This window comes from Talpa europaea (assembly GCF_964194135.1).
Source record: "Talpa europaea genome assembly, chromosome: 12".
Classification (NCBI taxonomy): Eukaryota; Metazoa; Chordata; class Mammalia; order Eulipotyphla; family Talpidae; genus Talpa; species Talpa europaea.
The window spans coordinates 69,573,670-69,599,686 of NC_140079.1; the positions used below are offsets into that span (position 1 = coordinate 69,573,670).

The 26,017-nt window shown below is 51.2% G+C and overlaps 4 protein-coding genes across 9 annotated transcripts; 1 reads left to right on the top strand and 3 right to left on the bottom strand.

Moving 5' to 3' along the window:
* Nucleotides 1-1,284: 1,284 nt before the first annotated feature.
* On the top strand, nt 1,285-4,841 carry B4GALT3 (beta-1,4-galactosyltransferase 3; the record flags this gene model as incomplete). The annotated part of the gene is made up of 6 exons (XM_084251143.1): nt 1,285-1,528; nt 2,035-2,270; nt 2,795-2,985; nt 3,082-3,204; nt 4,347-4,451; nt 4,571-4,841. 6 exons carry the CDS (start codon nt 1,285-1,287, stop codon nt 4,839-4,841), a joined length of 1,170 nt encoding a protein of 389 aa, XP_084107269.1.
* A 582-nt stretch (nt 4,842-5,423) lies between these two features.
* PPOX (protoporphyrinogen oxidase) lies at nt 5,424-8,608 on the bottom strand (the record flags this gene model as incomplete). 5 transcript variants are annotated; one of them, XM_084251311.1, is made up of 12 exons in its annotated part: nt 5,424-5,631; nt 5,712-5,754; nt 5,878-6,024; nt 6,120-6,230; nt 6,306-6,424; nt 6,564-6,624; nt 7,067-7,257; nt 7,349-7,493; nt 7,773-7,905; nt 8,047-8,162; nt 8,294-8,428; nt 8,522-8,608. In XM_084251311.1, 12 exons carry the CDS (start codon nt 8,606-8,608, stop codon nt 5,489-5,491), a joined length of 1,431 nt encoding a protein of 476 aa, XP_084107437.1. In that variant the 3' UTR covers nt 5,424-5,488. The 5 variants fall into 5 exon arrangements, with proteins under 5 accessions (XP_084107437.1, XP_084107436.1, XP_084107439.1 ...); XM_084251310.1 differs by having other exon boundaries at nt 8,047-8,207; XM_084251313.1 differs by lacking the exon at nt 6,120-6,230.
* Nucleotides 8,609-9,871: 1,263 nt separating this feature from the next.
* USP21 (ubiquitin specific peptidase 21) lies at nt 9,872-14,615 on the bottom strand (the record flags this gene model as incomplete). Of its 2 annotated transcripts, none has more annotated exons than XM_084248760.1 (12): nt 13,975-14,615; nt 13,133-13,192; nt 12,851-12,971; nt 12,533-12,644; nt 12,200-12,355; nt 11,656-11,720; nt 11,324-11,427; nt 11,054-11,140; nt 10,706-10,784; nt 10,379-10,486; nt 10,162-10,276; nt 9,872-9,962 (listed from the first exon to the last, which is right to left on the bottom strand). In XM_084248760.1, the coding sequence occupies exons 1-12, from the start codon at nt 14,572-14,574 to the stop codon at nt 9,872-9,874; spliced, it is 1,698 nt and encodes a 565-aa protein (XP_084104886.1). In that variant the 5' UTR covers nt 14,575-14,615. The 2 variants fall into 2 exon arrangements, with proteins under 2 accessions (XP_084104886.1, XP_084104887.1); XM_084248761.1 differs by having other exon boundaries at nt 10,162-10,230; nt 10,375-10,486.
* A 1,612-nt stretch (nt 14,616-16,227) lies between these two features.
* Nucleotides 16,228-21,753, bottom strand: UFC1 (ubiquitin-fold modifier conjugating enzyme 1; the record flags this gene model as incomplete). Its single annotated transcript, XM_084249343.1, has 6 exons — nt 16,228-16,677; nt 16,890-16,980; nt 17,191-17,267; nt 17,581-17,644; nt 17,877-17,944; nt 21,631-21,753. 6 exons carry the CDS (start codon nt 21,751-21,753, stop codon nt 16,597-16,599), a joined length of 504 nt encoding a protein of 167 aa, XP_084105469.1. The 3' UTR covers nt 16,228-16,596.
* Nucleotides 21,754-26,017: the final 4,264 nt, after the last annotated feature.

Sequence of the window (26,017 nt, forward strand, 5' to 3'; positions counted from 1 at the left end):
AACCAGGGATGGTGGGGGAGGAGAGAGGCCCGGGAGAAAGGTTCGGGCGATTGGAGGGTGAGAAGTTTGGGGTAAAGGCTGGAAACGAGCTTAAGCAGGGAAGAGGGTCCCAGCTAGAGTATGGGCAGAGGCCGGTGGGCTTACTTCGCCAGGTAGGGTAAACGCAAGAAAGGGTGACGTGGGATGGGGGGCTCCGAAAGAACTGGGAGGTAACCCGCTGCAGAGCGCTGACCACGCCCCTCCAGGTGAGCTTGCCCTGGTACTCCATCTGGCTTTGCCCATCCCTCCCACTTCCTACCGCGCTTCTTCTATAAGCCTCCTTCCCCCACCCCCGCAAGGACGAGGGAAAGGTGGAAAAGGTGCAGGAGCCGCCCCCACCCTGTTCCCCGGGGCTGTTTGCTTACAGCTCCCAGGTGGTCACGCTCCCTGCACCTGCGGAGCTACCTCCCAGGCACGTGAAGAATGGAAAGGCACCTGTTTCTACTCCACCCTGGGTTCTCTTGAGGCCACTCCAAAAGTCCTGTCATGACTGCCTCACCCTCTGGAGAAAATGTTTCCTTTAACTGCCCTGTCCCCACTCCCGAGACTGGTCGGGCCTGTTGGAGTAGGGGGGGTGGTTAGGGACCTAGTGAACCTGACAGCCCAGGGTAGGCTAGAGGGGGCTCTTGCCCCTCCCTCTTATATCACCACTTCCCCTCCTGGGAGACGAACCTCACCCTTATCTGGACTCTTGCCTCTTTGCTGGTGCCTGGTCATCCCTGACCACTGGTCCCAGCTGGCCCCAGGATCAATCACTTTTGGAGCCTGTGTGGAGCCTATGTTTGTCCTTTGTGACATTTCCAATTTTAGATAATGCCTCACATCACCGTCCCCCCGGGACCTCCTGCAGCCCCCATGATCCGGAAGAAAACAACTTGAATCTAGGTGAGTCTCTCTGTAAAATCGGAAGTGTGGTTCCAGACTTCTGAAATGGAGTAGACCTGAATGATATAGGGTTCTTGGGGATAGGGATTGAGAGTAGTTGGTAGAATTTGTTTGGGGAGGGGTGGAGTGAAACCTGGGCTGGACATGGCAGATGATAGGGTTGCTAGTGGTTACACTGTTTTGTTCCTTGCATGATAGCCCACTTGTGCTCCCCTCTCCACTCTGAGACTTAGTTGTGTGCCTTTCTTCCCTCTTTACCCCTGAAATCATCTTCCTCCCCACCACAACCCACTGTTGCTTTGCTCTCTTCCTGCCTGCCCGCAGAGCTTTCCTCTCTCCCTCCACAGACTTCACCCCAGGATGTTGCGGAGGCTGCTGGAGCGACCCTGCACGCTGGGCCTGCTTGTGGGCTCCCAGCTGGCCGTCATGATGTACCTGTCACTAGGAGGCTTCCGAAGCCTCAGCGCCCTATTTGGCCGAGAGCAGGGGCCCACATTTGACTACTCTCATCCCCATGATGTCTATAGTAACCTCAGTCACCTGCCTGGGGCCCCTCCAGCTCTTCAAGGCCTGCCCTACTGTCCAGAACGCTCTCCTCTCTTAGGTGAGTACAGAAGGAAGGAGGTGAAGGCAAGGGTGAGGCATGGGGATAGGAAGATTTGGCCAGGCTCCCGGTAGCAGGAGTGGGACTTGGGCAGGGGTTAATGTCATCAGGATGTGGACTGAGGCTGAGAGAGGGGACTTTGAATTTGGAGGATAGATTGGGTCACCACTTTCCACTGCCCTTATACTTATAGATTCTTCTTGCCTTGAGCTCAGAATTGCATCCTTTGTAGATAAGCCCTGATTTAGTTAGTTGTAATTTTTTCTGATGTCTCTATCCCCTAACTGTAGCTTCCAACTCTGTGAGGCGGAAGAGTTATGAAACCCTAAAATAAGATAATAGCTAGGTAAGGATCCTGTACCATCCAGACTTTGCAAATCTGTCCAAATGATGGGGAGCTCAAAATTTCTGAGTGGGTCTTGGTGGGAGGATCAGAGGTGTTCCCTGTGGGTCCTTCTTTTCTCCTTGCCCCTCCAATCCCTGACCCTGCCGTTCCCTCCCAACAGTGGGTCCCGTGTCCGTGTCCTTTAGCCCAGTGCCATCCCTGGCGGAGATTGTGGAGAGGAACCCCCGGGTGGAACCCGGGGGTCGGTATCGCCCCCCAGGTTGTGAGCCCCGCTCCCGTACAGCCATCATTGTGCCCCATCGTGCCCGGGAGCACCACCTACGCCTATTACTCTATCATCTGCATCCCTTCCTGCAGCGCCAGCAACTGGCTTACGGCATCTATGTCATCCACCAGGTACCCGATCCCACTCTGTTCTCAATTTCTTATAAGGAGACCTCAAGTAAACGCCCTTTATGGATCCCTGAAACAATTTTAGTACGGTCAGACTAGTGACTAGTTGGCACTATTCTGCCAACACTTTAGCCTGTTTAGGGTATCCCCTTTGCTTTCCACCCTCCATGATTCTTCCTTGGTTGAGTAGTTTGTACAAATTTGGAATTGGATAGATTTGGCCTAAAATTCTTATTCAGCCATCTGTTACATATGTGACCTTGAGCAAGATATTTCACTCCCTAAAATGAAGTGAAGAGCAATTACTAACTTGCCACCCATTTCACATGATAGCTGGTGTCATCATTAAATGCTCAACAGCAGCATGTATGTATCAGGCACAAACTGATGCCCCAAAAAAGGTGTTGCGTAAAAAAGAGATTATTTTTCTCCTTACCCCACATCAACTCTCTACTCTTTTCACTTTACACTTCAGCCTCTCTTCTCCATGCTACCTGCAGTATAATCAGCTTCTCATTGTCTTTCAGGCTGGAAATGGAACCTTTAACAGGGCAAAGCTGTTGAATGTGGGGGTGCGGGAGGCCCTACGTGATGAAGAGTGGGACTGCCTATTCTTGCACGATGTGGACCTTTTGCCAGAGAATGACCACAATCTCTATGTGTGTGACCCCCGTGGGCCCCGGCATGTTGCTGTTGCCATGAACAAGTTTGGATACAGGTAGAGGCGGGAGAGGGTGCTGGGAAGGAGGCAAGAAACTTCCTGAGTAGGGATATCTCCCAGATTTGTGGAATCCAAAGATCTCTCCTTCCCCAGCCTTCCGTACCCACAGTACTTTGGAGGGGTCTCGGCCCTCACTCCTGACCAGTACCTGAAGATGAACGGCTTCCCCAATGAATACTGGGGCTGGGGCGGTGAGGATGACGACATTGCTACCAGGTCAGATTTCCTGCCACCTCTTCCCTTGCTTGCCCAGCCTGGATCTCTGTCCTCTGAGGCCACCCTGGCCATAGCGCTGACAGCAAGAACCCTTAGCTCTCTACTCCTGCACCATGCCTACCCCTCTCCCTTTGCCTTTCAGTCTACCCAGGTCAGGTTCTACATACTGCTCCCGCTTTGTCCCTTCCCTTTTGATCTGGATGGTTATATTCCTGGAAGAAAACTCAGGAGTGTAATTTGGGATTCCAGAATCGGAAAGGGGCCAAGAGTTTCATCCCATAGTCTGCTAGGGTTGCATCTAGACCCTTTCCTGTGGGGCTGCGGGAGGATGGGTTCTGCCCCTAGAGCCCAGAATCACTTTTTTCCCCTAAGCCTATGCCCCTAGAGCCCAGAATCACTTTTTACCCCTAAGCCTCTGCCACTGGCATGATGCCAATTCACTTTTTAGCACGTGAAACATTTTGACCTTCAGCTTCAGCTGGCCCAGTTTCCTATCTGTGAATATTTGGGCTTGCTGTGCTGCATCCACTGTCCCCCTCCCCTTGGTGCCCTCTTGTGTGACATCTTTATGAGTTACTCTCTCTGTAAATTTACAGCACCCAGCAATTTCTAAATGTGCACCCTTTCAGTACCTTCCCAGATTATCTCCATTGTGTGTCAGAGGTGGGGCTTCTTTCTTTCCAGGTCCTGATGAGCTGGTTCCATGTATCTAACATTGGGGATCCAGGGCACAGGGCAGAGGAGTCCAGTAGCTCTACCACCACTCTAAACAAGAATTGCTGAGCTCAGTCTGCATTCCCAGCCTGTATCTGTCCTGACAAGATGGCTTCTTTCCCCATACTTCCCAGTCTGCAGGGCAGTGCCTGTGGCCATTCAGGGAACAAAGGTGGGAGGTACAGACTTCTCCCTTCCAATTGTTTAAGGCTCCAGGAAGGCCAGCACCAGGCCAGGGGGATTTGGAGACATCCAGCTTTTACATTTCCTCCTCTCCATTTGACTTGGCACTTCAGGCCCTACTACTCATGGTGGCTCTTTGCCCATAGACACAAGCAGTCCCTTCCTGACTGGCCTTAGTGCTTTCTTTCACGGGGGGGCAACTTTCCTCCATTGTGGATCCTCCAAGGTGCCCTCTTTTCTCATAGGGTGCGCCTAGCTGGGATGAAGATCTCTCGCCCCCCCACATCTGTGGGCCACTACAAAATGGTGAAGCACCGAGGAGATAAGGGCAATGAAGAAAACCCCCACAGGTAGGAAAGCAATTGTTCTTAGCTCCTCCGGGTCTGCACCCCAGTTGGTAAATGACACCAGGTCTCTGGATTCCTGGCTGTTCCTTCCTGGGTCTTAGTCTTCAACCTCTAACCTGCAGATTTGACCTCTTGGTCCGTACCCAGAATTCTTGGACTCAAGATGGGATGAACTCACTGACATATCGCCTGCTGGCTCGAGAGCTGGGCCCACTCTATACCAACATCACAGCAGACATTGGCACTGACCCTCGGGGTCCTAGGACTCCTGGGCCCCATTACCCGCCTGGCTCCTCCCAGGCCTTCCGTCAAGAGATGCTGCAGCGCCGGCCCCCTGCCAGGCCCGGCCCTCTGCCGACTGCCAACCACACAGCCCCCCATGGCTCACACTGACTCTTTTCTGCCCACTGTAATCATGAAACTGCATCAGAGTTGTTCTTTCCCCACCTGCAGCTCTTCTCTGCTCTTGGAGAGGAGCTGTGTGGGGGCCAGGGACCTCTCCTCACTGCTGGACTGGAGCTGGGCTCCTGTAAACCTGGGAGGCCCTCTTTCTAGGGTCACCTAAGGGTTATGACTGTGAATCCTTGATGTCATGATTTTATGTGATGACTCCTGGGAGTTCCCTGCCCCTGGGGTGGGAGCAGGGCTGGATCCCGAGTCCCTTCCTCTTCATGGAAAGAAGAGAAATCCGGCTTCTCCCGGGACCTCTGTGAATATTTATTCTATTTATGGTTCCTAGGAAGTGTATTTGGTGAAGGAAATGCCTCCCTGTGTGCTCTGCCAGTACTGGAGTAGTTCCCTCTTCTGGACCTGGCTCAGGGGGCTGGAATTTTGATATATTTTCTAATAAAGCACTAAGTCTTGCCTCTGCTACTGCTTTCTGCATTCTGGGCACCCTTTGCCTGTTTTTGCCCCCTACCCCTATCCTTATGCACATAGGTGGCAAAGAACAACCAGACCAAGCCAAGCTCTGGTAATGTTTATTTCCCAGGGTGGGAGAATCCATGCCAGCAGGGACAGGAAGAGGTGGGAGCTGGGGATCAACAGTTAGGCTCTGTGCCCAGGACCCGGATTGCTGCCTGGCGCCCACTCTCTATACAGTCATTGACTGCAACCCCTTCGTAGGAGGCCCCAGCCAGAGTCAGGGGCAGCCTCTGAGCAGCCAGGAATTGGGTCGCTGACTCTGGAAGGAAAGGACAAAAGGCATGTTGTAGCTGGGGGTGTGATTTCTTGTCCTGCAGCCCAACTGCTTTCCCAACTTACCCAGTTTTTGCCAGTGGCCAAGTGTATACTGGGGGATGCAGTTCTGTGGAGAAAAGAGATATGGGGGGAAGTTTATTATTGATGTCCCAGGCCTTGGAGGACGGATAAGGACAAATACACTAGTCCTGACTTGCATAAGCACCTGAAGGGAGTTCACCCTACTCACTCTGTGTAGATGGACCAAGCAGTGATTTGGTTCCTTCAGTCCTAATTGTGTGGCAGCTGCTTTCTGTGCCTGCTGTTGGAACAGCTCCTGAGATAAGACAGAGCCCCTGGCTTCCAACGACTGTAACCAGGAACCTCCTAGCATCACCTAGGGGGAGACAGAGCACTAACCAGCCTGGCCTCACCGCTGCTAAGGTACAGACAGCCCTTGAGCCCCCACCAAGCAAAGTTGCCTCCTCTCACAGTTACTCTGAGGCCAGGGGGGCTCCCATCCTGCTCAGGGAAAGCAACTGAGTCATACACAATTCCCAGGACGCCTGGATCTTCTGAGGATGGCACCAGATGTCCAAATCCCTAGGGAAAAGGAAGCAGCTGGGTCAGGAAGGGAAGGTTCTAACCAAGCCCACACCTCCCCTTCCTGGGTCATACCTGAACAGGCAGACGAGCTCCTCGGTATTGTAAATTCACCACAGCCACAGACACAGCGGTGATAGTACTCAGGGCCTGAGCCAGAGGTGCAGCTTGCGCAGGGAGCAGCTTGCTGAGCACTGGGGGAGACAGCAGGGCCTGCTTCATGAATATTTGCACCATAAATCTGTCACTCTCCCAGGATTAAACTCAGGGGCATGGTGTGGAAACTAGTTTCCCTCACCCTGGTTGGGGAATGGGAGGGCAGCTATCCCATACCTGAAGCTGGAAGGGCACTGATAACATGGTCGGCCTCCAGGCTGCTGCTCTCTAGAGACACCTAAGCATGGAAACGTTTGAGAGGCACATATCACAGGTATTTTAGCTGTTTCCCAGGCACTCACAGGGCAGGAAAGACCAGGTGCTGACCCAGGAGGAAGACTCAGAGTGACTACAGTCAGCACAAAATTTGCCTCCTATTACTCCAGGAAATAGATTAGCCAGAGGCCAGGGTAGCTGCCCTGAAATGTTTAGGGAAGGGGGGTGGTTCTTTCCGTCTCTGAACCACTTTATAAGCACTACTCTCCATAGACTTGGATCAAACAGTTGAAGGAAGGTCCACAAATGTGGCCTAAGAACCTGGGGTAGCCCCAATTCAAATAGTTTCTAAGGCAGAAAAACAACAAGCAACTCCAGTTCTGCCAGGTCTAACCTGGTTAAAACATTTAGGCAAAGATGAAAACTTAACACACAGTTCAGTTCATTCCTGGGGGCTCTCCTACCTTCCAGCGCCCTCCTGCCTGGAGGCTAAGCCCACAGACTGGCTGGCCTCTGAGAACACTGACCCCCCTACTAGTGAGGTGGGTGTCAAGAGCCTGAGGCAATGTCTCCAGGCCTCCTCGCAGTGACCACTGGCTCCAGCGCTCAGCTCGGGCCTGGCGAATGAGTGCTGAGTCTGGCTGTGGGTGCCGGCCTGCAGAGGAGGAAAGCGTGAAGATTCATTAAAATACAACCCTGGTCTACAGTCCTTAATCTCTTCATCCCTTGAACCAGTCCCCCCTCACCTGCCCCCAGCAGCAGCCCCAGTAATATGGAACGGTGGGTCTGCTCAGCTTGGAAGAGACTGGGAAAGCAGGACCTGATGCTGAGCTCCTGGCTGTTGCCTGCAAACACTCCACGGCAGAGACTGTCCATGGCTAGAGAGGCCACCTTAAGGGCGAGACTGGGACTGAGAGGCCAAGGAATACACTGGCCTAATTCCATTGCCCTACTAGATAGGGAAAAGGATGTGGTTGGGTGCAGTCCCACTATGGCAACCACCAGAAGGAAGTGAAGGCCTTCATCCCCAACACAGCTGTAGAGACGACTGGAAGGAAGAGAAAAGGACGTGCCCAAATATACAGGAGAGTCCCTAGGTGGGTAGATGTGAGGAGGGGCTCTGTGGCAGGTTTACAAGAGGAAGGGTTTGGGGCTGCTGGGCAGGGTCACCTCAGGTCCAAGGCGGCGCTGGGCAAAACTGTGGACGGTCTCATCAGGGTCTTTGCCTCGGGGTGTGGTCAATTCCTTCAGACCGGCCCAAAACAGAGGTTTGGAAAAGGGGGGTGAAGGGCGCAGAAGACCCCTGCACAGAGGAAGACACAGAGAAGACGAGACGCTGGTTTACCTTCCCAGATCCAGGGGGCTCGCCTTTGGCCCCCTCTTACTCACTGGGAGGTAAGGAAAGGAAAGGAAGGCCTCTTTGGTAAGGAGGCAGCAGCGTTACCTGAGGCCGGAGGGCAGGGCGTGCAGGGCGCCGCCCACGTATAGGAACCTGTTGCGGGCGGCTGGGTGGTCTCCCCGGACCGGCAACACTTCGGAATCCAGGCCGAGTTCAGACACCTGCTCTCCACAAGGCCGCGGCCAGAGAGAGACAGGGTCAAGGAACGGGGTGGTCCTCCGCCATAATTCCTTCCGTTCCCCCATCTAGTGCAATCCGTACCCTGCCCTGGGCGCTCTCCGCAGCCACGTACCAAAAGCAGGGTCCGGGCTCCCAAGGCTCCCGCGGGCCGGATTCCTCGAGGTCCAAGTTCAAAGATGGCTCCATCCGGCCCTCGGACAGAGCGGATCCAGCCTCCCATCCGCTCGCTGCCCTCCACCAGGACCACCTGGGGGCCGGGGGGACAATGCAACCAGACTCGAGGTGCACGGGGTGAGAAACGCGGAGGGGTCCAAGGAGCTGCCGGGTCAGCGGGGCTCACCTTCGGGGGCCGCGACGCCCGGCTCAGGTGGTAGCTGGCAGCCAAGCCGCTGATGCCTCCGCCCAGCACAACCACGGTTCGGCCCATGGAGAGGTGCGATGCCGGCAGGATGTTCCCCTCAAGTCCACTGGGCCGGTCCCGCCCAGCACTTACTGCTTCAGAGAGACAGGGAGGTCCGCGTGGCCGGGGCTCACCCGGCGGGGAGAGCAGGAGGTGGGGGGCCTCCAGACCTCACCCCTCGCTCTGGGTGCGGAGGCAGATAAGGGGACCGCCCTTGCTATCGGCAGGCTCAGTTAGGGGCGCGGCAGCAGGCGGGCTTGGAAAATCGGGTCCCACCGCGCACGAGGCCCAGGCGGCCACTCCGCCCCCACCATTTTTGGTTCCTCCGACTCGCCGTCTCTCTATTCTCGGGGCCCGCCCACGCCCTGCTTTCCTGCGTCCGGATTGGTGAGTCCGGGAAGGCCCCGGATCACACTCACCAATGAGAGCGCCACCTGCCGGGGCTCCCCGAGGAGCGCGGCCCGGGGTGAGCTGGCTCCGAGCCGGAGGGACGCCCCGGGGCCGGCCGGCGCGAGCCTGAGCGCGGCGTCTGCGTTCCCCAGCTCGCGCGTGCCGGGCCCGCTCAGGGAAGGCCCCCGCGGGGAGAGCAAGCAGGGACAGAAGAGGTCGGCCCGTGGGGAGGCGGCTCCATAAACAGCATCCTGATGTTAGCAACAGCCGGGGCCTGCGGGAACTCGGGCCGCCGGGCAACGCGCTCGTGTTTGTCAACAGGGTCCTTTGGCGCCGCGTCCCCCCAAAGGGCAGCCCCGAGCCCGCCCACAGCGCCTGCCCGCCAGTTCTGGGTCTCCGCAGCCCGCGGGTCAGCGTGCTTTTCTTCTGTCTCTCCCGACATAAATAGGCCTTCGCCGTTTGGGCTACGGTGGCACCGGCACGTCCGGGTCTGGACCCCCACCCGCCACGCCTCCCCTTACCCCCGCCTCCCCCTCCACCCCAGCCTGAGGGAGCCGCTATCTGCTCAAAGAGGGGACAGGGCCCTGTTCTCCCTCTGCCCCCAAGCACAACTACAAGAACGTGACTTTTTTCTTAATAAATTTATTCACAAAAAGTGATTGAGAGGGTTTGGGGGCTATACATGGGCAGGGGCCTGGGTTGCTCTGTACATGGGCTGGGAGACGAGAGCCTCCAGGTGGAAGGGTACTTTTCAATAAAAAAAATAATGGGAGATACAACCACCCCCTCCCCCCTCCCCGATTAAAAAGACACAAAAATAGACGTCTCTGAGGTAAACGGGGAGCCTGGGGCTTAAGGGTGTTGCAAGGGTTTCACAGGTGCCAGGGCTTAAAGGGGATGTCACAGGCACCGGGGTGGCTCCTGCATCAGTTGGTAGAACAGCACGTAGCCCTCACTGGATGCCACCTGGTTTTCACTGACAGGGGAGACACTAGGAAGAAGGGAGATGGGGAATGGGGTGTGATCACTGCTGTATATTCCCTCCTTCCCTCTCAGCATCCAAGGAGAAGTTAGGATGGAATCCCCTCTCCTTTCACCAGGTACTCTATTCCCCTGGGGCTTCCTGTTAGGGAAAGGTGTCAGGGCTTCAGTGGGAACGGGGCAGGGGCCCAGCAGGAGGCTGTTCTCACCGAGAGTCATTGTAGACATGCCAACCAGTCTGGCACCGGCACAGAGCTGTGTAGTGGCCATAGTGGACGCTGCCCGAATGGTTGCAAAGGGCATACAGCTGATAGATGGGGCTTCCTGCAAGGTGAGACTGGATCAAATTCTATATTCAGAGTTGTGCCCCCCACTACCTTCCCTCCCTGTCCAGTGGCTCCTTAAAACCTTCCTGACCAAACTCACCTGCTTTGTCACTGGCAAAGTCCCCTAGGCTCAGTCGCTGCAGTGGGAAGTCTACACCTACGGAACTTTTCTTGATGGAGCCTCGGGAGGCGGAAAATCGATTGAGATCTAAACACTGGTTAAGGAGAATTTGAAAGGCAGAGGGCCTCTCAAGGGGACTGAGGTCTTGAATGTTGCCCACCCCCCTTCACTAACACACACTGGGAACACAGTGTGGCAGAGGTGGATAGCAGGCTTTTCCTAAGGAAGGAATGCCCAAATGTACAGCCTCTGAAAATACAGAGAATGACAAGGACAGGAAAAATAAGAATGTGGAGATGAGGATACGGAGCACGAGGATTCGGGGGAATCTTTGTACTGTCAACTTTTTGGTACTTCGTGTTTTCTGCCGACATCGATCACACACCTGGATAAAGGTCAAATGTCAGGTTCATATGCTCCTCACCTCAATCAGCCTTTCCCACACCCTAACCCACATACACATTTACTGTGCTCCCCATTACTTCTGTGTCCTCTGAGCCATTCCCCTTTGTCCTAAGAGTACAAGGACTTATCTGAGACACTAACACAAACCCAGACATACAAATAATTGCTCCCCGGATTGAGGCATCATGCAGCCCCTTTTACCTATGTGGTGTCCTCCCCTGATCTCCCACCCTGTGAACCTCTACATACTGGGGCATTCTCCGATTCTAGCTCCTCTTCCTTGGTGAAAAGGCTGAAACAATCCCGCAGAGACACCTTGCCCCCAGCAAATCCTTTCTGGGGGGAAAGGAGAATGAAGGGTCAGCAGGTTCTGAATTTCCAACTCTTCTCAACCAATCCAGGCTTCAGTTCTGCCCCTGACACACACACACAGGGTTCCCTCCCACACTCTGGGGGTGGGTAGAGATGGGTCACAGACCCCATGTCCCAGCCACCCCTGGAATCCTCTGGAATCCCCACCTTGGGGATGGGCAGGGACAGGTCACAAAAAACCTCGAAGGTCGTGGAGCGATACCCACAGGCCTGGCACTTGAGGCAACTTTTCAACTGGCCCACAAACAGGTCTAAACAGAAGCAAAGAGGCAGGAGACATGGTCATTTTGGATCCTGAGATGCTTCTCTGGTTCCCACCCTTTGCCTAAGTTCTTTTCCCACCACCAACGCTCCTAGCAACCCATTCACACCATGTCCATTTTCATCATTCAGTCTTACACACACACCCTTTGATTGTATCTGTTTCTTTCCTCCAAGCCTGCACTGCCCCATGCTCTGCCCCATTCCATGTTCCATACCCACAATCTTGCTGTCCTCTCGCTCCAGGTAACGCTTCCACATTAGGTTGGCTCGGTCATCATCACTACCACAGATGAAGGGAAGTGGGGAGCACCCATCAGATAGCAGGAACTCTGGGCACCCCCCAACACTGACATGCTCCCCAGATATCTGTAACCACCCATGCCCCAGCTCCTCTAAATGTCAAGGGTAAGTCCTTCAGAGGACTTTCTGGGAAAAACCCCATGAGAAGAAAAGGAGTGCCGGCAAGGAAAGAGCAGGCTGTCTTCTCCCACTGGCTTAAAACCCGTTATGTACCTTGTTGTAAATTCATTATCCCCTCCTCCCTCAATATGGTAACATCCCTAACACTACACTCTGCCTCCATCTGCATCCCTGTCTCCCTCCTCCTCCTCCTTCCTTCCTCCTTCTGTACTGCTTCTCAAACCATTTGCTAGTCTGTGTTTCCTTGGACCCTACATCCTCAATCTTGCCTAGCTCAGTTCTGTGCAGGATAAATGCTGCTTGCTGATAAACTAGAAGAGGGAGAGGGAGCAACCCTACCTTAACTCAGGTTCTTCTAGCAGAGCCCCTCCTCGACGGGGTGGAGAGGGAGCTGGGTTGTTGGCCAGGATTGGTGGAGCCCGGCGGCCTCGTCGGTTGATTTCAAGGTGTAGCCGCTCCATGAGGAGCTTCAGGAATTCTTGGGCATCCTGCTGGCTACAGCCAGACAGAGTGTGGGCTATTGACCCCCACCCAATCTACAGACACAATCCCCTGCCCAGATATTGTCTCACTTTTTGCAGAACATCAAAGGTTCAGAACAATGCTGCCAGGCCCGTGTTTGGCCCTACCCCCAGACATGGTGAGAAAGCCCATACCCTCCAGCTCTCCCACCTGTATCCAGAGAAGGAGGGTACATATTTCTGGAAGACAGCTCGGAATCGAGTAGGATTCACAGCTTCGCACGAGTCAGGGTGCCACAAGGCACCAATCACATCTGCAAAGGCTATTGGAGTGGGAGTGGGGAAGGAAGACAAAGATTAGTGACTGTAGGAGGCCCATAGGGTTGAAACCACCTCTAAGAAAGCAGGCACTGGAAAATACAAATACTGTGGCCAGATTTAAGGGTTGGGGCCACCAAAGCTGGTACATGAACCTACAAGGAGTCAGGGAAAGAGGACTGAGAGGAGGGATCAGAAGTGGTCACCCCACCTTCAGTGAGCTCTTGGGCTCGGCCCCCTCCAGGCACCTCTTGCCGGAAGTCCCGCCGCAGACAGAAGTCCCGAAGAGGCCGAGTGCTGCTCAGACACTGTAGCACAGCATTCAGGAAGCACTAGGAAGCAGCAGACATGGCCATTATCTTTCCAGACCAGTGCCCAGGCAGCCTTAGGAGTTTCAGCACGCACCTTCCCCAAGTCAGCAGCCAACCCCCTCCCTGCTCCCAGCACCATTTCACATCCCCTTAGAGAGGACCAACAGGAGAATGGCTCTCACCGTGTTTCCCAGGTTTCGGAGGCCAACATGACCAGAGCCCAGGAGCAGGGTGTGATGTGCCTGGGAGGTCAGAGCATAATCAGCAAGCTCCCACACACCCCACCTGGCATTTCTGCCTTTCAATAGCATGCCCCCTCCTCCACCCATACCGTACCCCTCAAAACTCAACCCACTTTCCCTTGCTGGGTATCGGGATCTCCCTACCTCTCTGGCCATGAGCAGCAAGCCCATCACAGTTGAGTGCACCACAGTCTCAGCCATGGCTGTCCCTCCCATTCCCCACCTACTCCTCTGCCTAGCTAGCCGGCGCTGCAGTTCCTGAGGCAACTCCCCAAGCACTGGCATGGTTGCCCAGCTGCTTCCCACTCCCACTTTGCTACCCCCAAGGCCCCCTCCTGCCCCCGTGGCCCCTTCTTGCACCCTCTCCTGAATGGCTCCAACTGCAGTCAGCCTAGCTCACTTAGCTCTGGAAATGGGCAACCACACTAGCTCAGATGTTCTGAGCCTGCCTCTTTCCAGCTCCAGAGATTAATTAGGCTGAGGCAGTGTCCTAGGAGAGATGGTGCAGCAAGGGAAAGTAAGGGCCTGGGGATCTAAAGAAGAATTCCAAATGGCTGGGTTAATCCCCCAGGGACTGAAATGGCACACCATGCAAGGGAATCATAGGCTACCCAGCAAAGGGTCTATGGGGCTCAAGGGTACTTAAGAGAGGAGAGTCTGAGCTGCTGTAATGAGAAGTTGAGGAAGAAACTTAAGGGAAAGGAGAGTGATATGATGGCAAGAAAACTGGAAGCATGGAAGAACGTGGGCATGGAAGACTACGTGCACTGGCAAGTCCTCACCATCTTGTCATTGGAGTAGAAAGGTTCAGAGGGCCGGGCAGATATCACGTGGAAGGAGCCATGGGAAGTAGGGGGTTCTGTCCGTATGCTGAGCAGGGTGGGGGGCCCAGGAAAGCCCCCAAGGCGGCGGAGAGAGGTGCTACGTCTCAAAGTGGGTGGCTCAGGCCGAAGTGCCAAACGGCTCAGTGCAGCCCCTAGTTCTCCGGTACCTCGGTGCCCACCCAAGGCAATGCCCATGGGGCGCAAGTCCCCGCTGCTCACAGACTTGGAACGGGCAAGGTTGGTCCGGGATGGAAGAGGCAGAGCCACAGTTGGAGGTGGTGAGCCAGGCAGCGGAACTCCATGATCTGCCCGAAGGGGGCCTCTAGGTCTAGGGCCTGACGTCCGTCCCCGTCCAAGCTCCAGTTTCTTGAGCCGTTCTTCAGGGGGACCTGGCCGGGGAGGCAGAGGTCGTAACATGGGGTTTGGCCCAGGGGCTGGGGTTCGGCGTTCCTTGCTGCGGGCTCGGGGGGCAAATGGCAGCTTGGATCCCACTCGGGGCTGGACATTAACAGGTGGCTCTCGGGTCCGGCCCAGACGGTGCTCAGAGGCCTGTGGCATTGTGGACACCACAGGCTGGACCTGAGGGAAAAAGATAGTCAGATTTGATAGTTCAAGGTTGGTGGGAAGCTAGGCTATGAGACTAGTTTCTTCTGTAAGTACTGAAGACAGGCACATGTCTATTTTATCACTGTCTCACTAGTACCAGGCATAGTGTTAGGCATAAAGTAAATCCTTAGTATCCATTTGGTAAATAAATGAATGAATGACAGTAGTCTGTGCTGTGAGTCTTTCTATATTCGTCATCCCTTTCCTTCCTTTCCCACAGAATACCATTTTACTGAAAAATCAATGGTAGTTTCTATCTCTGTGGTCCTTATAATTTATCGGCTCACGACAAGGACCCCCACACTAGGCTAGTCTAGTGGGATGTGCCCTGGGCCACTTAGAACTACTGGTTAAATGGGGTGTGGCTGGAAGGATAACAGCCCCAAAGCCAGCATTCTACCCTCAAAACCCATGCCCCCCCCCACCCCCGTTGCAAATGAAGCCGATTAAATGGGTGACTCGCAAGTCACTCCCTCCCCCACTCCTGAGCTCCAGCTTGGTGTCGGGGCTCAGGGACACTGGCAGTAGAGAGAGGTCGAACAGCCTCCTCCAGACCCCCAATCTCGGCACCTCTCCCACCACAGCAGGGCTTCAGCCGGGTCCGCCCCCCTCGAGGGCAGAAAGGCCGCGGCCGCTGATTGGCTGCAGGGTCCAGCAGCGTATTCCCCGCGGTCCGTGGATGCTATTCCTCCAGCCAGTGCTGCCGGTCCCTGTGGGGACCCCTGAGACTCCACCTTTGTGGAGGGCGTCCTCTCAGGTCTGTAGCCGGCTTCCCTCGGCCCCCCCCCCACCCCACGCCATAACGTTCTGGCCTGTACCTGTCCCCTGGTGAGGCGGCGGGGGAGGCCAGCCGGGGCAAGGCCCCGCTCAGGGCCACCCCCTCCTACCCCCGTGCAGCCTCCCCGCGGGCCTGGCTGCAGCTCCAGCCACAGCTGCCGCCCAGGTCTCTCCCGCCGCAGGGGCCGCCGCCATCTTTGTTGGTCCCGCCCGGCCACCGGCCACCGGCTTCACTGTCTCCCACTGCGCCTGCGTACCCACGCTTGGCATCCGCCCACCTACTTCCTCCGCGCCTGCGTAAGCCCGCCCCCCGAACCTCGTCGCCGACTCCATGGAAACCCAGCCAACTTTAGGGCTGCCAGTTCCCAGCCCGGCCCCGCGTGGTCTTGAAACCATCTTTCCAGAGCAAGTCCTGGAACATAGGGTCCTGTCGCCCGACTTGTGGCCCACAGGACCGTAAGTCTGACAATCATAATGTGGGTCCCAGGCTTTCAGCACAGATCTTTCCCAGAGCACAAGCGTGTGGGTAGCTACACGGTCTAGCTGCAGGCCAGTGGAGAAACATCCAGCACTCCACTTAGGGATGGGAAGATCCCTGAGGGCGGGGGATGCTGGCCCAGCAAAACTGTCCTCCAGCAAAGGACTGGGCTCACCGCTAAAGAATAAAGGCATTATTTCAGTCCCAGGGAGAGCAGTATCCAACTCCTTACCAGGGTATCCTCCATATAGTTCCTATAAACTATACTCTATATAAGGTACGGACAGGTGTGTCCATTGATTGTGACAAAACAGCATGGTTATACATGTGTCTTGGATTTTAGCCTGCTCACCCGCTGTCAATAGCCATCAGTGAGAACCACAGATCACCAGAATAAGCAGATTTTATTGTCAAGTTATCTCCAAAAACCAAAAGGATAACATACCCACTTTCAGTCACCCCAATCCCTCTAGGATCTCATATTTCTCAGACACCTGGAGAAGAAAGAGAATTGCCTCTCCATTTTCCAAAGCCCAAGGCTTTCCCCTTCCTGCATAGACTTAGAAAGTTTGTAGCAACACTGTTGTTGTTTTTCAGCCTTCTATAGCTACTTAGTGACAATTATGGATTAAGAGGGGGGAAGCAGATAAGTAAGAAGATCCATGCAGGAAATGTAGCCTATCAAATGTCTCTCTGTCCTGCTTCTGTGGCTTGATCCTTCATTGGTTGCACTTCTCTTTATGCTGAATCACGCCCTTCTGAATCAGATCAGGGATTTCCACTGCCAGCCATGGACCAAGCTGCAACAGAAGGGAGACCCTGTGAAATTACTAAGACCTAGTCAAGGCCTCTAATTCCATTAGAAGCTCTTTTCCAGAGAGAGAGAGATTCTAGGGGAACATGGCCAGGAGAAAACACTGTTAGCTCTTGTTTACTTTCAGTTAATTTTTTTCTTATACTACCCAGGTCTTAGCCCCTTCCCCCTTTATATGTCAAATACCCTAAAACTTACCCCCAGAGCCATGAGGTGAGCTAGACCAAACTTGGGCACATTCCTGGCCCACAGAGGCTTGAAGTGATCAGTCAGACATATTTTGCCCCCCCTACGAGAGGGACAGAAGGAAGAAGGAGTTGAGGTGCTAAGTTTACCATAAAACATAGGAAGCCTCTTGGGAATACAGGAAGACTACTAGTCATCAGAATTGAGGACAACTAAGTACTTGGTAGAGGGCAGCCTGGAACCCCTCTAGGCCAACAAACTCTGGGAATATTGGTTGCCTCCCAGAGTATTCCCATCTCTCATTCAGTCCTACCTGTACATCTTTGCTGTTTTTCCATCCAGTTCAGGGACTGCAATTTCTGGAGCAGTAGTGGGATATGTGATAGGAATCTGGAGGAATTATAAAGCCTTCATAAAACAGAATCAGAATGAAAAGGAACTAATCTAATTAAGCACACATTTTTCTTGGTTGAAATGACATGTTTGACAAAACTTACCAATCAATACATATACACCAGGATTCTGGACGTGGAGATGAGTAACCATAATCTACGCTTGCTTCAAACCTCAGCTTTCCCTCCCATTTTTTTTCTTTTTCTTAAACTTTTCATTTTGAAAGTTTTCTCTGATCCCTCTAAGAAAAGTTAGCTTGCTAACAATCACCTTCTACTAACTTCCATATTTTCCACTCCATCATACTCACATCAAACTCGATGTCAAACTCATACTTGAGGAGGTCATGGATATACCAGCATTTTCCAAACCACCTGTAAGAAAAACCAAACCTCAATCCAATTTGCCTATTCTTCTCATACTAAAATGGCATCCGTTAGGCTTAGGTGACCAGCCTGGAAGATGCATAGAATGGAAACGGGGGAATTTTGGAGCTGTGGGAGTGAAGAAAGCTAATATGAGGCACAGTAGGACTGACTGTGGGACACCAAAATGCTCAAGCCATGTAAGATTTCCACCCCATACCTCCCGAGAGGGTCTGCCTACCGAGTCCCTTCCTTGTTGGACTCCAGTCGGAACCAATCATTGTCCGCATTCTTGTTGTTCTCCACATACTAAAAGCAGAGAAGGAAGTCTTTGAGGGAGGAGTTGAGACCAAGGGCAATTCCCCTTCCCTCAAAAAAAAAAAAAAAAAAGTGTGTAATTACTTTCTCTCTTAGTATGTCTGTCCAATTTTTTTGACATAAACAAAGCTGACAAAATTTCATGGTAAGTGGGGGGCTTTCCCAGATCAGAGAAGAAAATACTTGGCTTCCACTCAATTTTTTAGGTGCAAAAGACTTGATGATATCATCGAGGTTCCCTTTACACTTCTTTTTTTTTAAAGATTTATTTATTTATTTATACAAGAATTGGGGTACAGGCCAGAAGTGTGGGAGGGTGAGAGGATTCACCAGAGATAAAGTGGGGAACTGAACAGGTAGACTGATGAAATACACTGCTGAGGGGAGCAGCGGATGCGACAGGGGAGGTCTGCTGCACCATGTGGGTTGCTCCCTGGCCGGTGGGGGATCAAACTCATGCTGCAGTGGCTGCGGATAGCTTCATAAGTTGCTTAACCCCTTGTGCCACCAGGGAGGCCCTTATCTTGGTTTTGACAAGCACATTACCAAGTCCAAAACTTTATCTTTTAATCCAGACCTTTTCTTAGAACTTCAGACTCCAAGCCCTTCCTGGTGGCGCAGGCGGTTGAGCGCCACACTTTGGGCTGTTAGCAGCCTCTGCAGCACGGGTTCGATCCTGCCTGGCCAGCAAGAATCCCACATGGCGCGGCGGACCTCTCCTGTCTTGCCTGCTGCTCCTCTGAGCAGTGTGTTTCGTCAGTCTGCCTGTTCTATTCCCTGCTCTGTCTCTGGTGAATCCTCTCACCCTCCCACGCATCTGGCCTATACCCCAGCACTTGTATAAATAAAAAATATAAAAATTAAAAAAAAAAAGAACTTCAGACTCCAGTATCCAACTGTGTATTGAAAGTTCTAGCTTTACTTCAAAGGTACCTCAAACTCACATTAACCTGTGGTCTTTCAGACCCGTTTCTCCACTGACCCTCAATGGAAAATCATTTCCGGGGGCTGTCATCCAAGTCGCTCAGTCACCCAAATATCCCTGACCTTCCATTTCCTTTTCCTTAATTCCACCAATCTTTCATGAAGTCCTTCTGATTTTACTTTATGCATATTCTTCAAATATAACTCTTTCTAACCTCACCATAACTAATCACTTTATTTTTTTTTAAGATTTATTTATTTATGCATACAAGAGCAAGGGTGCAGGCCAGAGGTGTGGGTGTGTGTGAGAGGATTCACTAGAAACAGAGTGGGAAGCAGAACAGGTGGATTGACCAAAATACACTGCTGAGCAGCAGGTGAGACAGGAAAGGTCTGCTGTACCATGTGGGTCTGGTCAGCTCCCTGGCAGGAATCCATACTTTGTAGTGCTGAGACTTAACCTTTTGCACCACCAGGAAGGCCCAACTAACCAGTTTAGACCATCATCTTCTGCTTGGGTTAATGACAGTGTCCTAACTTGCCTCCTACCTTCAATGTTATCCCTGTCAATTCTATTTTCCTCTCTACTGTCACTGCAATTGATCTCAACCCAAATCTGACCATGTTAGTGCTCAGCTAAAATCCTTTAAAGTTATTCCACTAGGGCTTCCTTGGCAGTGCAGGGAGACCCTAAGTCTCAGCGCTGTCAGGCTATCCCCAACCACTGTGGCATGAGTTAGAGCCTCAGCATGGCGGAACTGACCCACATGGCGCAGCTGACCTCTCCTGTCTCACCCACTGCTCCCTCCACAGTGTATTTCAGTAGATGCTCCTGTTCTTCTCCCCACTCTGTCTCTGGTGAATCCTCTCACCCCCCTGCACCCCTGGCCTAGACCACGGTCTTCTATGCATAAATAAAATTCTAAAAAATCTTAAAAAAGGGCCTCTCCTGCTGGCGCAGCAGTTGAACACTGGGTTGCGAAGCTGCCTGCAGCCTCAGCAGCGCCAGTTCGATCCCCGGCCACCAGCGAGGGTCCCACATGGTGCGCAGACCTCTCCTGCCGCCTGCTGCTCCCCTCAGCAGTGTATTTCGGTCCATCTGCCTGTTCTGCTCCCCGCTCTGGCTCTGGTGAATTCTCTCACCCTCCCGTGCTTCTGACTGTACCCAGTGCTTGTATAAATAAATAAATAAATCTTTTTTTTAAAAAAAAAAGCAAAACTTAAAAAAAAAAAAACTTCATTATTAAAAAAAAAAAAAAGGTATTCCACCACCTCCAGGGTAAAATTTAAATGCTCAAACCTATCTTTTAAACTTGTAAATCATTCTGTCACCTTTCCTCATACACATCTTGCTATTTCTTGCTTCTGTGCCTTTTTTAGTGCTGTCCCTTTTGCCTGAAAATGTCCTCCTCTGGGCCTTCCTGATGGCATAGGGGTTAAGTCTCAGCGCTATCACCACGATGGCCGAGGATCCAGGGAGCGAACCCACATATGGTACATCAGATGTCTCCTATCTTGCCCCCTGCTGCCCTCAGCAGTGTATTTCAGTAGCTCTCCTGTTCTGCTCCCCACTCTATCTAATGAATCCCCTCAGCAGCACCCCCACCCCCACCCTGCCCCCCTGGCCTACACCCCTATTCTCATATGCATAAATAAATAAAAATAAATCTTTTTTCTTTTTTAAGTCCTCTTACCGTCAAGTTTTATCAAGCTCACTTATGTTTTACCCTTAACTAAGGCACTGCCACTTCTAAGAAGCTTTTCCTGACCAGACCCTAGCTGGATTATCTCACCTCCTGCTCAGAACATCGTAACAATTTCTCTTTCCCTCTCTCCGCTTAAAAACATTATTATAAAATGGGCCTCCCTGGTGGCGCAAGGTGTTAAATACAGCACTGTGAAGCTATCTGCAGCCTCTGAAGCACGAGTTCTATATCCCAGGACGGTTAGGGAACTACCCACAGCAGACCTCTCCTGTCTTGCCCATTGCTCCTCTCAGCGGTGTATTTCAGTCAGCTGCATGTTCTGTTCCCTACTCTGTCTCTGGTGACTCCTCTCACCGCTCCCCCACCTCTAACCTGTACCCCAGTTTTTGTATGCATAAATAAATAAATCCTTTAAAACAAACAAACAAAAAAAAACCCACTCTGCTTTTTTCAGCTTTGAGTCCCCTTTCTAGGTGTATAATAAATGTGTTTTAAGTGATGAATAAATGCAGCAGGAGAGCTGGTGGCCTTTGAAACAGATACCACTCAGGGAAGTCAAACTTTCTTCTCTTTCCACCAAAGAGAAGATGGTTCTATCATGTGAGCTCAGCTCCTTAACTCTCTATAACTAACATCTACTTGAATTTTCACCCCATCATGTAATCCTCCCTCGCGAAGAGTGAAGGAGATAGCAAAGAGATGCGGACTTGACTTAGGGCCCCAAGAATTCCTTCTGAACACCTTACTCACTTCCACCTTACACACCTGGAGCCAGAAAGACACGTCATCTTTCAGGGAGGCGTATCCCCAACATAACTGATGCTTTCAGCCAGAACGTCTAGCTGAACTGTGGTTCCTAACCTGAATCTATTCTGCCACTTTCTCACCACCCCAAAATCCCTGAGCCCCGCAATCGTACAATGTCTAAGAATTTAGGGGGATTCAACTTTAAAACCGGAAGCGACTTCCACACGGAGCATATTCCTAAGGACACCTGACCAAGCGCAACCCCTTTACTCTGCGATCTGCCGCAGATGCCCAACTGACCCGAATAAGAGACTGATACTCCTCCTTGAGTCGCTGCACCCACAACTCGCGATCTCGAGGTCCGGCGTTAGTCTTCAGCACCGGGATCTCAGACACAACGCGCCGCGTTGCCTCGTCAGCCATCTTGGACCAGGGCGTAAGAGAAAGGCGGAAGTGGTATTGCCTGTGATTTACACCCAGGGCGCTGCCATCTTTACTTTGGGAAGATGGGGCGTTGGACTCCCTTAGGGCTTCGCTGTATGCTCTCCTAATCTTGTAACGGAGACAAGTTCGGTAACTGGTTACCTGCTGTGGATGCCACGGAGAGAAGAGGATCGAACCGGACTGTTCTGTCCTGAATATGGCACATATCATTAAAAAGAATTCCGCAGCTCGCTCATTGGGTAACTTCCGCTCTTGCTCAGAGAAGTAATCTCGGAAAACCCTTCCGGACACTTCTCAATCTTGGAGGGTTGTTAGAATTCCAGAGGGTTCTAGGTGCAGTTCCAGCTCTGCGCTAAAATGCGCGATTCACTTGTTTCCGCTGGTAATAATCTTTCTTAGCTTCCATGCCATCCTGCTGAGGTCCCAGAGATTTAGAGTTTGGTGTTGTTTTTGTCTTTCGTCAGCCTGCTATGTATTTCTTTCTTTCTGTGTTTGTTTCTTTTTTGTTGTTGTTTTGGAGTCATAAGACTTTGGAGATGTGAGGTGTACTGGGGAAATGTAGGTCAAAGAGTACAAAATTTCAGTTATAAGAATAATAAATTATGAGAATCTAGTTACTGTATGCAACTACAGTTAATAATGTCTGTATTCTTGCCCATTACCGAGAGTAGAACTTGAGCATTCTAGTTACATGCACACAAAGAGAATGAACTGTATGAGGTGCTGGCAATATTAATTATCTTAATCTTAGTAATCATGCACATGTATATTGAATTTTTTTTTTAAGATTTATTTATTTATTTATACAAGCACTGGGTACAGTCAGAAGCACGGGAGGGTGACAGAATTCACCAGAGCCAGAGTGCGGAACAGAACAGACAGACTGACGAAATACACTGCTGAGGGGAGCAGCGGGGGAGACAGGAGAGGTCTGCGCGCGCCATGTGGGACCCTCGCTGGGGGCCAGGGATCGAACAGGTGCTGCAGAGACTGCAGGCAGCTTCGCAGCCCAGCGCTCAACGCTGTGCCACCAGGAGAGGTCCTATCGAATCATTTTAAATACATACAATTATATGGCATTTATTTCTCAAGATTGGGGGAAAAAGACTTTGAAGAGTTACTGTAATTCTAGGAACTGTATTTCTCACTTATAAAAGGAAAATAATAATGCTTATAGAATTGTAACTATACACACAGTGTCTCTTCATTCAATAGGCTTTTCGGATGAAATTCAGATTAAATATATGGCAGTAGTTTTCAAACTTTTGTGGTAATAGAGTCAGGTTTTTACAAACAAAACTCGACTTGGAATCTCAAAATTAAAAAAAAAAATCAGTACAGAGCTGTTCTCATTCAAGTACAGGCAGAAGACCGCGTCCTGGAATACTTCCCCTAAGGCAACACATATCACACTTTATTAATTGCTTAATTGTCTTGATGGACTAGAAGCTCGAGGAGGGGACTGTATGTCTATCTTGTTCATCGCTAAAACCCAATACTGTAATCAATATTTTAATTTTATTTATTTATTTTTTAAATAGAGGCATGTTTTATTTATTTTATTTATTTGTTTGTTTTGTTTATACATGCACTGGGTACAGTCAGAAGCACGGGAGGGTGAGAGAATTCACCAGAGCCAGAGCAGGGAGCAGAGCAGGCAGAAGGACCGAGGTACACTGCTGAGGGGAGCAGCGGGCGGCAGGAGAGGTCTGCACGCCATGTGGGACCCTCCTCCGGTGGCTGGGGAGCAGCCGGGGATCGAACCGGCGCCGCAGAGGCCGCGGGCAGCTTCGCAACCCAGCGCTCAACCACTGCGCCACAGGGGAGGCCCTGTAATCAATATTTTTAAAGTAAGTTAAAATCTTGGGCCTCCCTGGTGGCGCAAGGGGTTAAGACACAACCTATCAGACTGCCCTCAGTCTCTGCAGCCCGAGTTCCATCCATGGCCGGCTAGGGAGCTACCCACATGGTGCAGCAGACTTCTGACTCACCCGCTGCTCCCCTCAGCAGTGTACTTTACACTCGATCTTAGCCAAAAGGCCGAGAAGCGATCTCAGCAGTGTACTTTAGTCAATCCGTCTGTTCTGTTCCCCACTCAGTCTCTGGTGAATCTTCTCACCTCCCACCCCACTTCTGGCCTCTACCCTAGTTCTTGTATGCATAATAAAAAAAAAAATCTTAAGAAAAAAAAAAGAATACACACAAGACAGCCAGCCCCCTGTCGTGAATGTCTGAAGTGTGCACAGAACACTCTTGGGGATTGGTATCACCCATTGGGACTTTGGAACCATGGACTTGGAGTTTCTTACTATGAATTCACCCCAGCTCTTGTATGCATAAATAAATGAAATAAATCTTTAAAAATAAAAAAAAAATTAAAATCTGGGCAAAGGTTGGGAGTACCAGAGGATTTGGTTAATAAAGATAAAAAATCATAGTCTTTGAGAAAAAGAAAGTATTATGCAGATAATTACCATAAAACAAGAGATATCCAAAGTACTGTCTGAGTCAATGTGTCTCTGAGAATCTGGTAAGATTGAGAGCATTTATATGAGAAGTCTTAGTATGAGTACATTGAACAATCAGGGACAGAGAAAGCGGGGAAAGAATGGTATTCTAGGCAAACAGAAGAGCATATGTATGACAAGAAGGCATGAGGGAATATAATATTTTATTAATAATTGCAAATATTCAGGTATTTTAACAGAAGGGGAAAAGCGCTTAGAAACCATCAATGTTACATTAATTCTATGCAATATGCTGTATGGAAATATCTATAAAATAAAGTCAGAACACAAAATTTCGTATACATGTGGTTTTAAAATATTTACTTTTGAATAGATAATGTCTGAACCTGCTCAAAATTCAAAAGGTATCTTCTCCAGGAATCATTTCTCTCCAGCTAGTTTTTTTTTTTTTTTTAAGATTTATTTACTTATGCATACAGGAACTGGGGTACAGACCAGAGGTGTGGTAGGTGAGAGGATTCACCAGAGGCAATGGGGAACAGAACCGTTGGATTGACTGAAATATACTGCTGAGGGGAGCAGCAGGTCAGTCAGGAGAAGTTTGCTGTGCCATGTGGGTCAGCTTCCTGTTATGTCCATTTAAAAGGATATATATTTGTTATTTTATTTCCTTAGTGTCTGTCTTCCCATGCAAACAGTGAACTCCATGCGTACCCTAGCCTATATACCTAGCATAGTACCTGAAGTTACTAATGGTTAATAAATGTCCAGTAAGGGCCTTCCTGGTGGTGCAGGGGTTAAAGACAGCACTGTCAAGCTACTGCCATTCATTACAGCAGTTCAATCCCAGGGGGTCCAGGGAGCAACCCACATGGCTCTCAGCAGACCTCCCCTGTCTCATCTGCTGCTCCCTTCAGCAGTGTAGTTCAGTGGATCTGCCTATTCTGCTCCCCACTCTCTGGTGAATCCTCTCACCCCACATCTGGTTTATACCCCAGTTCTTGTATGCATAAATAAATAAATCTTTAAAAAAAAAACCCACATGTATCCATTAAGTAAATGATGCATCACTCTCCTCCCCAGTGTAACTAGATTAGCAGACCTGGAGAACATCATAGAGTCAGTGTATCTTAATTTCAGAGAAGCATCAGTTTCCTGACATGTTCTTTGACAGAGACAGAGCAGGCCAGAGTTTAGGAGCATTTTTATTTGATTGAACAACCAACCAAAGAATTGATTAATTCTCTAATTTGCTGGTGGTGTTGATGAGACAGGGCTGTTTCTTTTTTTTTTTTTTTTTTTTTTTTTTTTTCCCAGAGGCATGCTTTTATCCATTTATTTGTTTTTTGTTTTTGTTTATACATGCACTGGGCACAGCCAGAAGCGCGGGAGGGCGGGAGAACTCACCAGAGCCAGAGCGGGGAGCAGAGCAGGCAGAAGGACCGAAGCACACTGCTGAGGGGAGCAGCGGGCGGCAGGAGAGGTCTGCGCGCCATGCGGGACCCTCCTCCGGTGGCCGGGGAGCAGCCGGGGATCGAACCGGCGCCGCAGAGGCCGCGGGCAGCCTCGCAACCCAGCGCTCAACCGCTGCGCCACCGGGGAGGCCCAGGGCTGTTTCTTTTTATGGTGACCTGTAGGATGACCAAAGGCTTGGAAAAAGCCATCCCCATGAGGGCAGCAGAGAGCATTAGTAAAGAAACTAGAATCTCTGAGACCTGGTGAAAATTGTTATATACAAATATTATCTAATATTTATGGAGCACTTACAATGACCT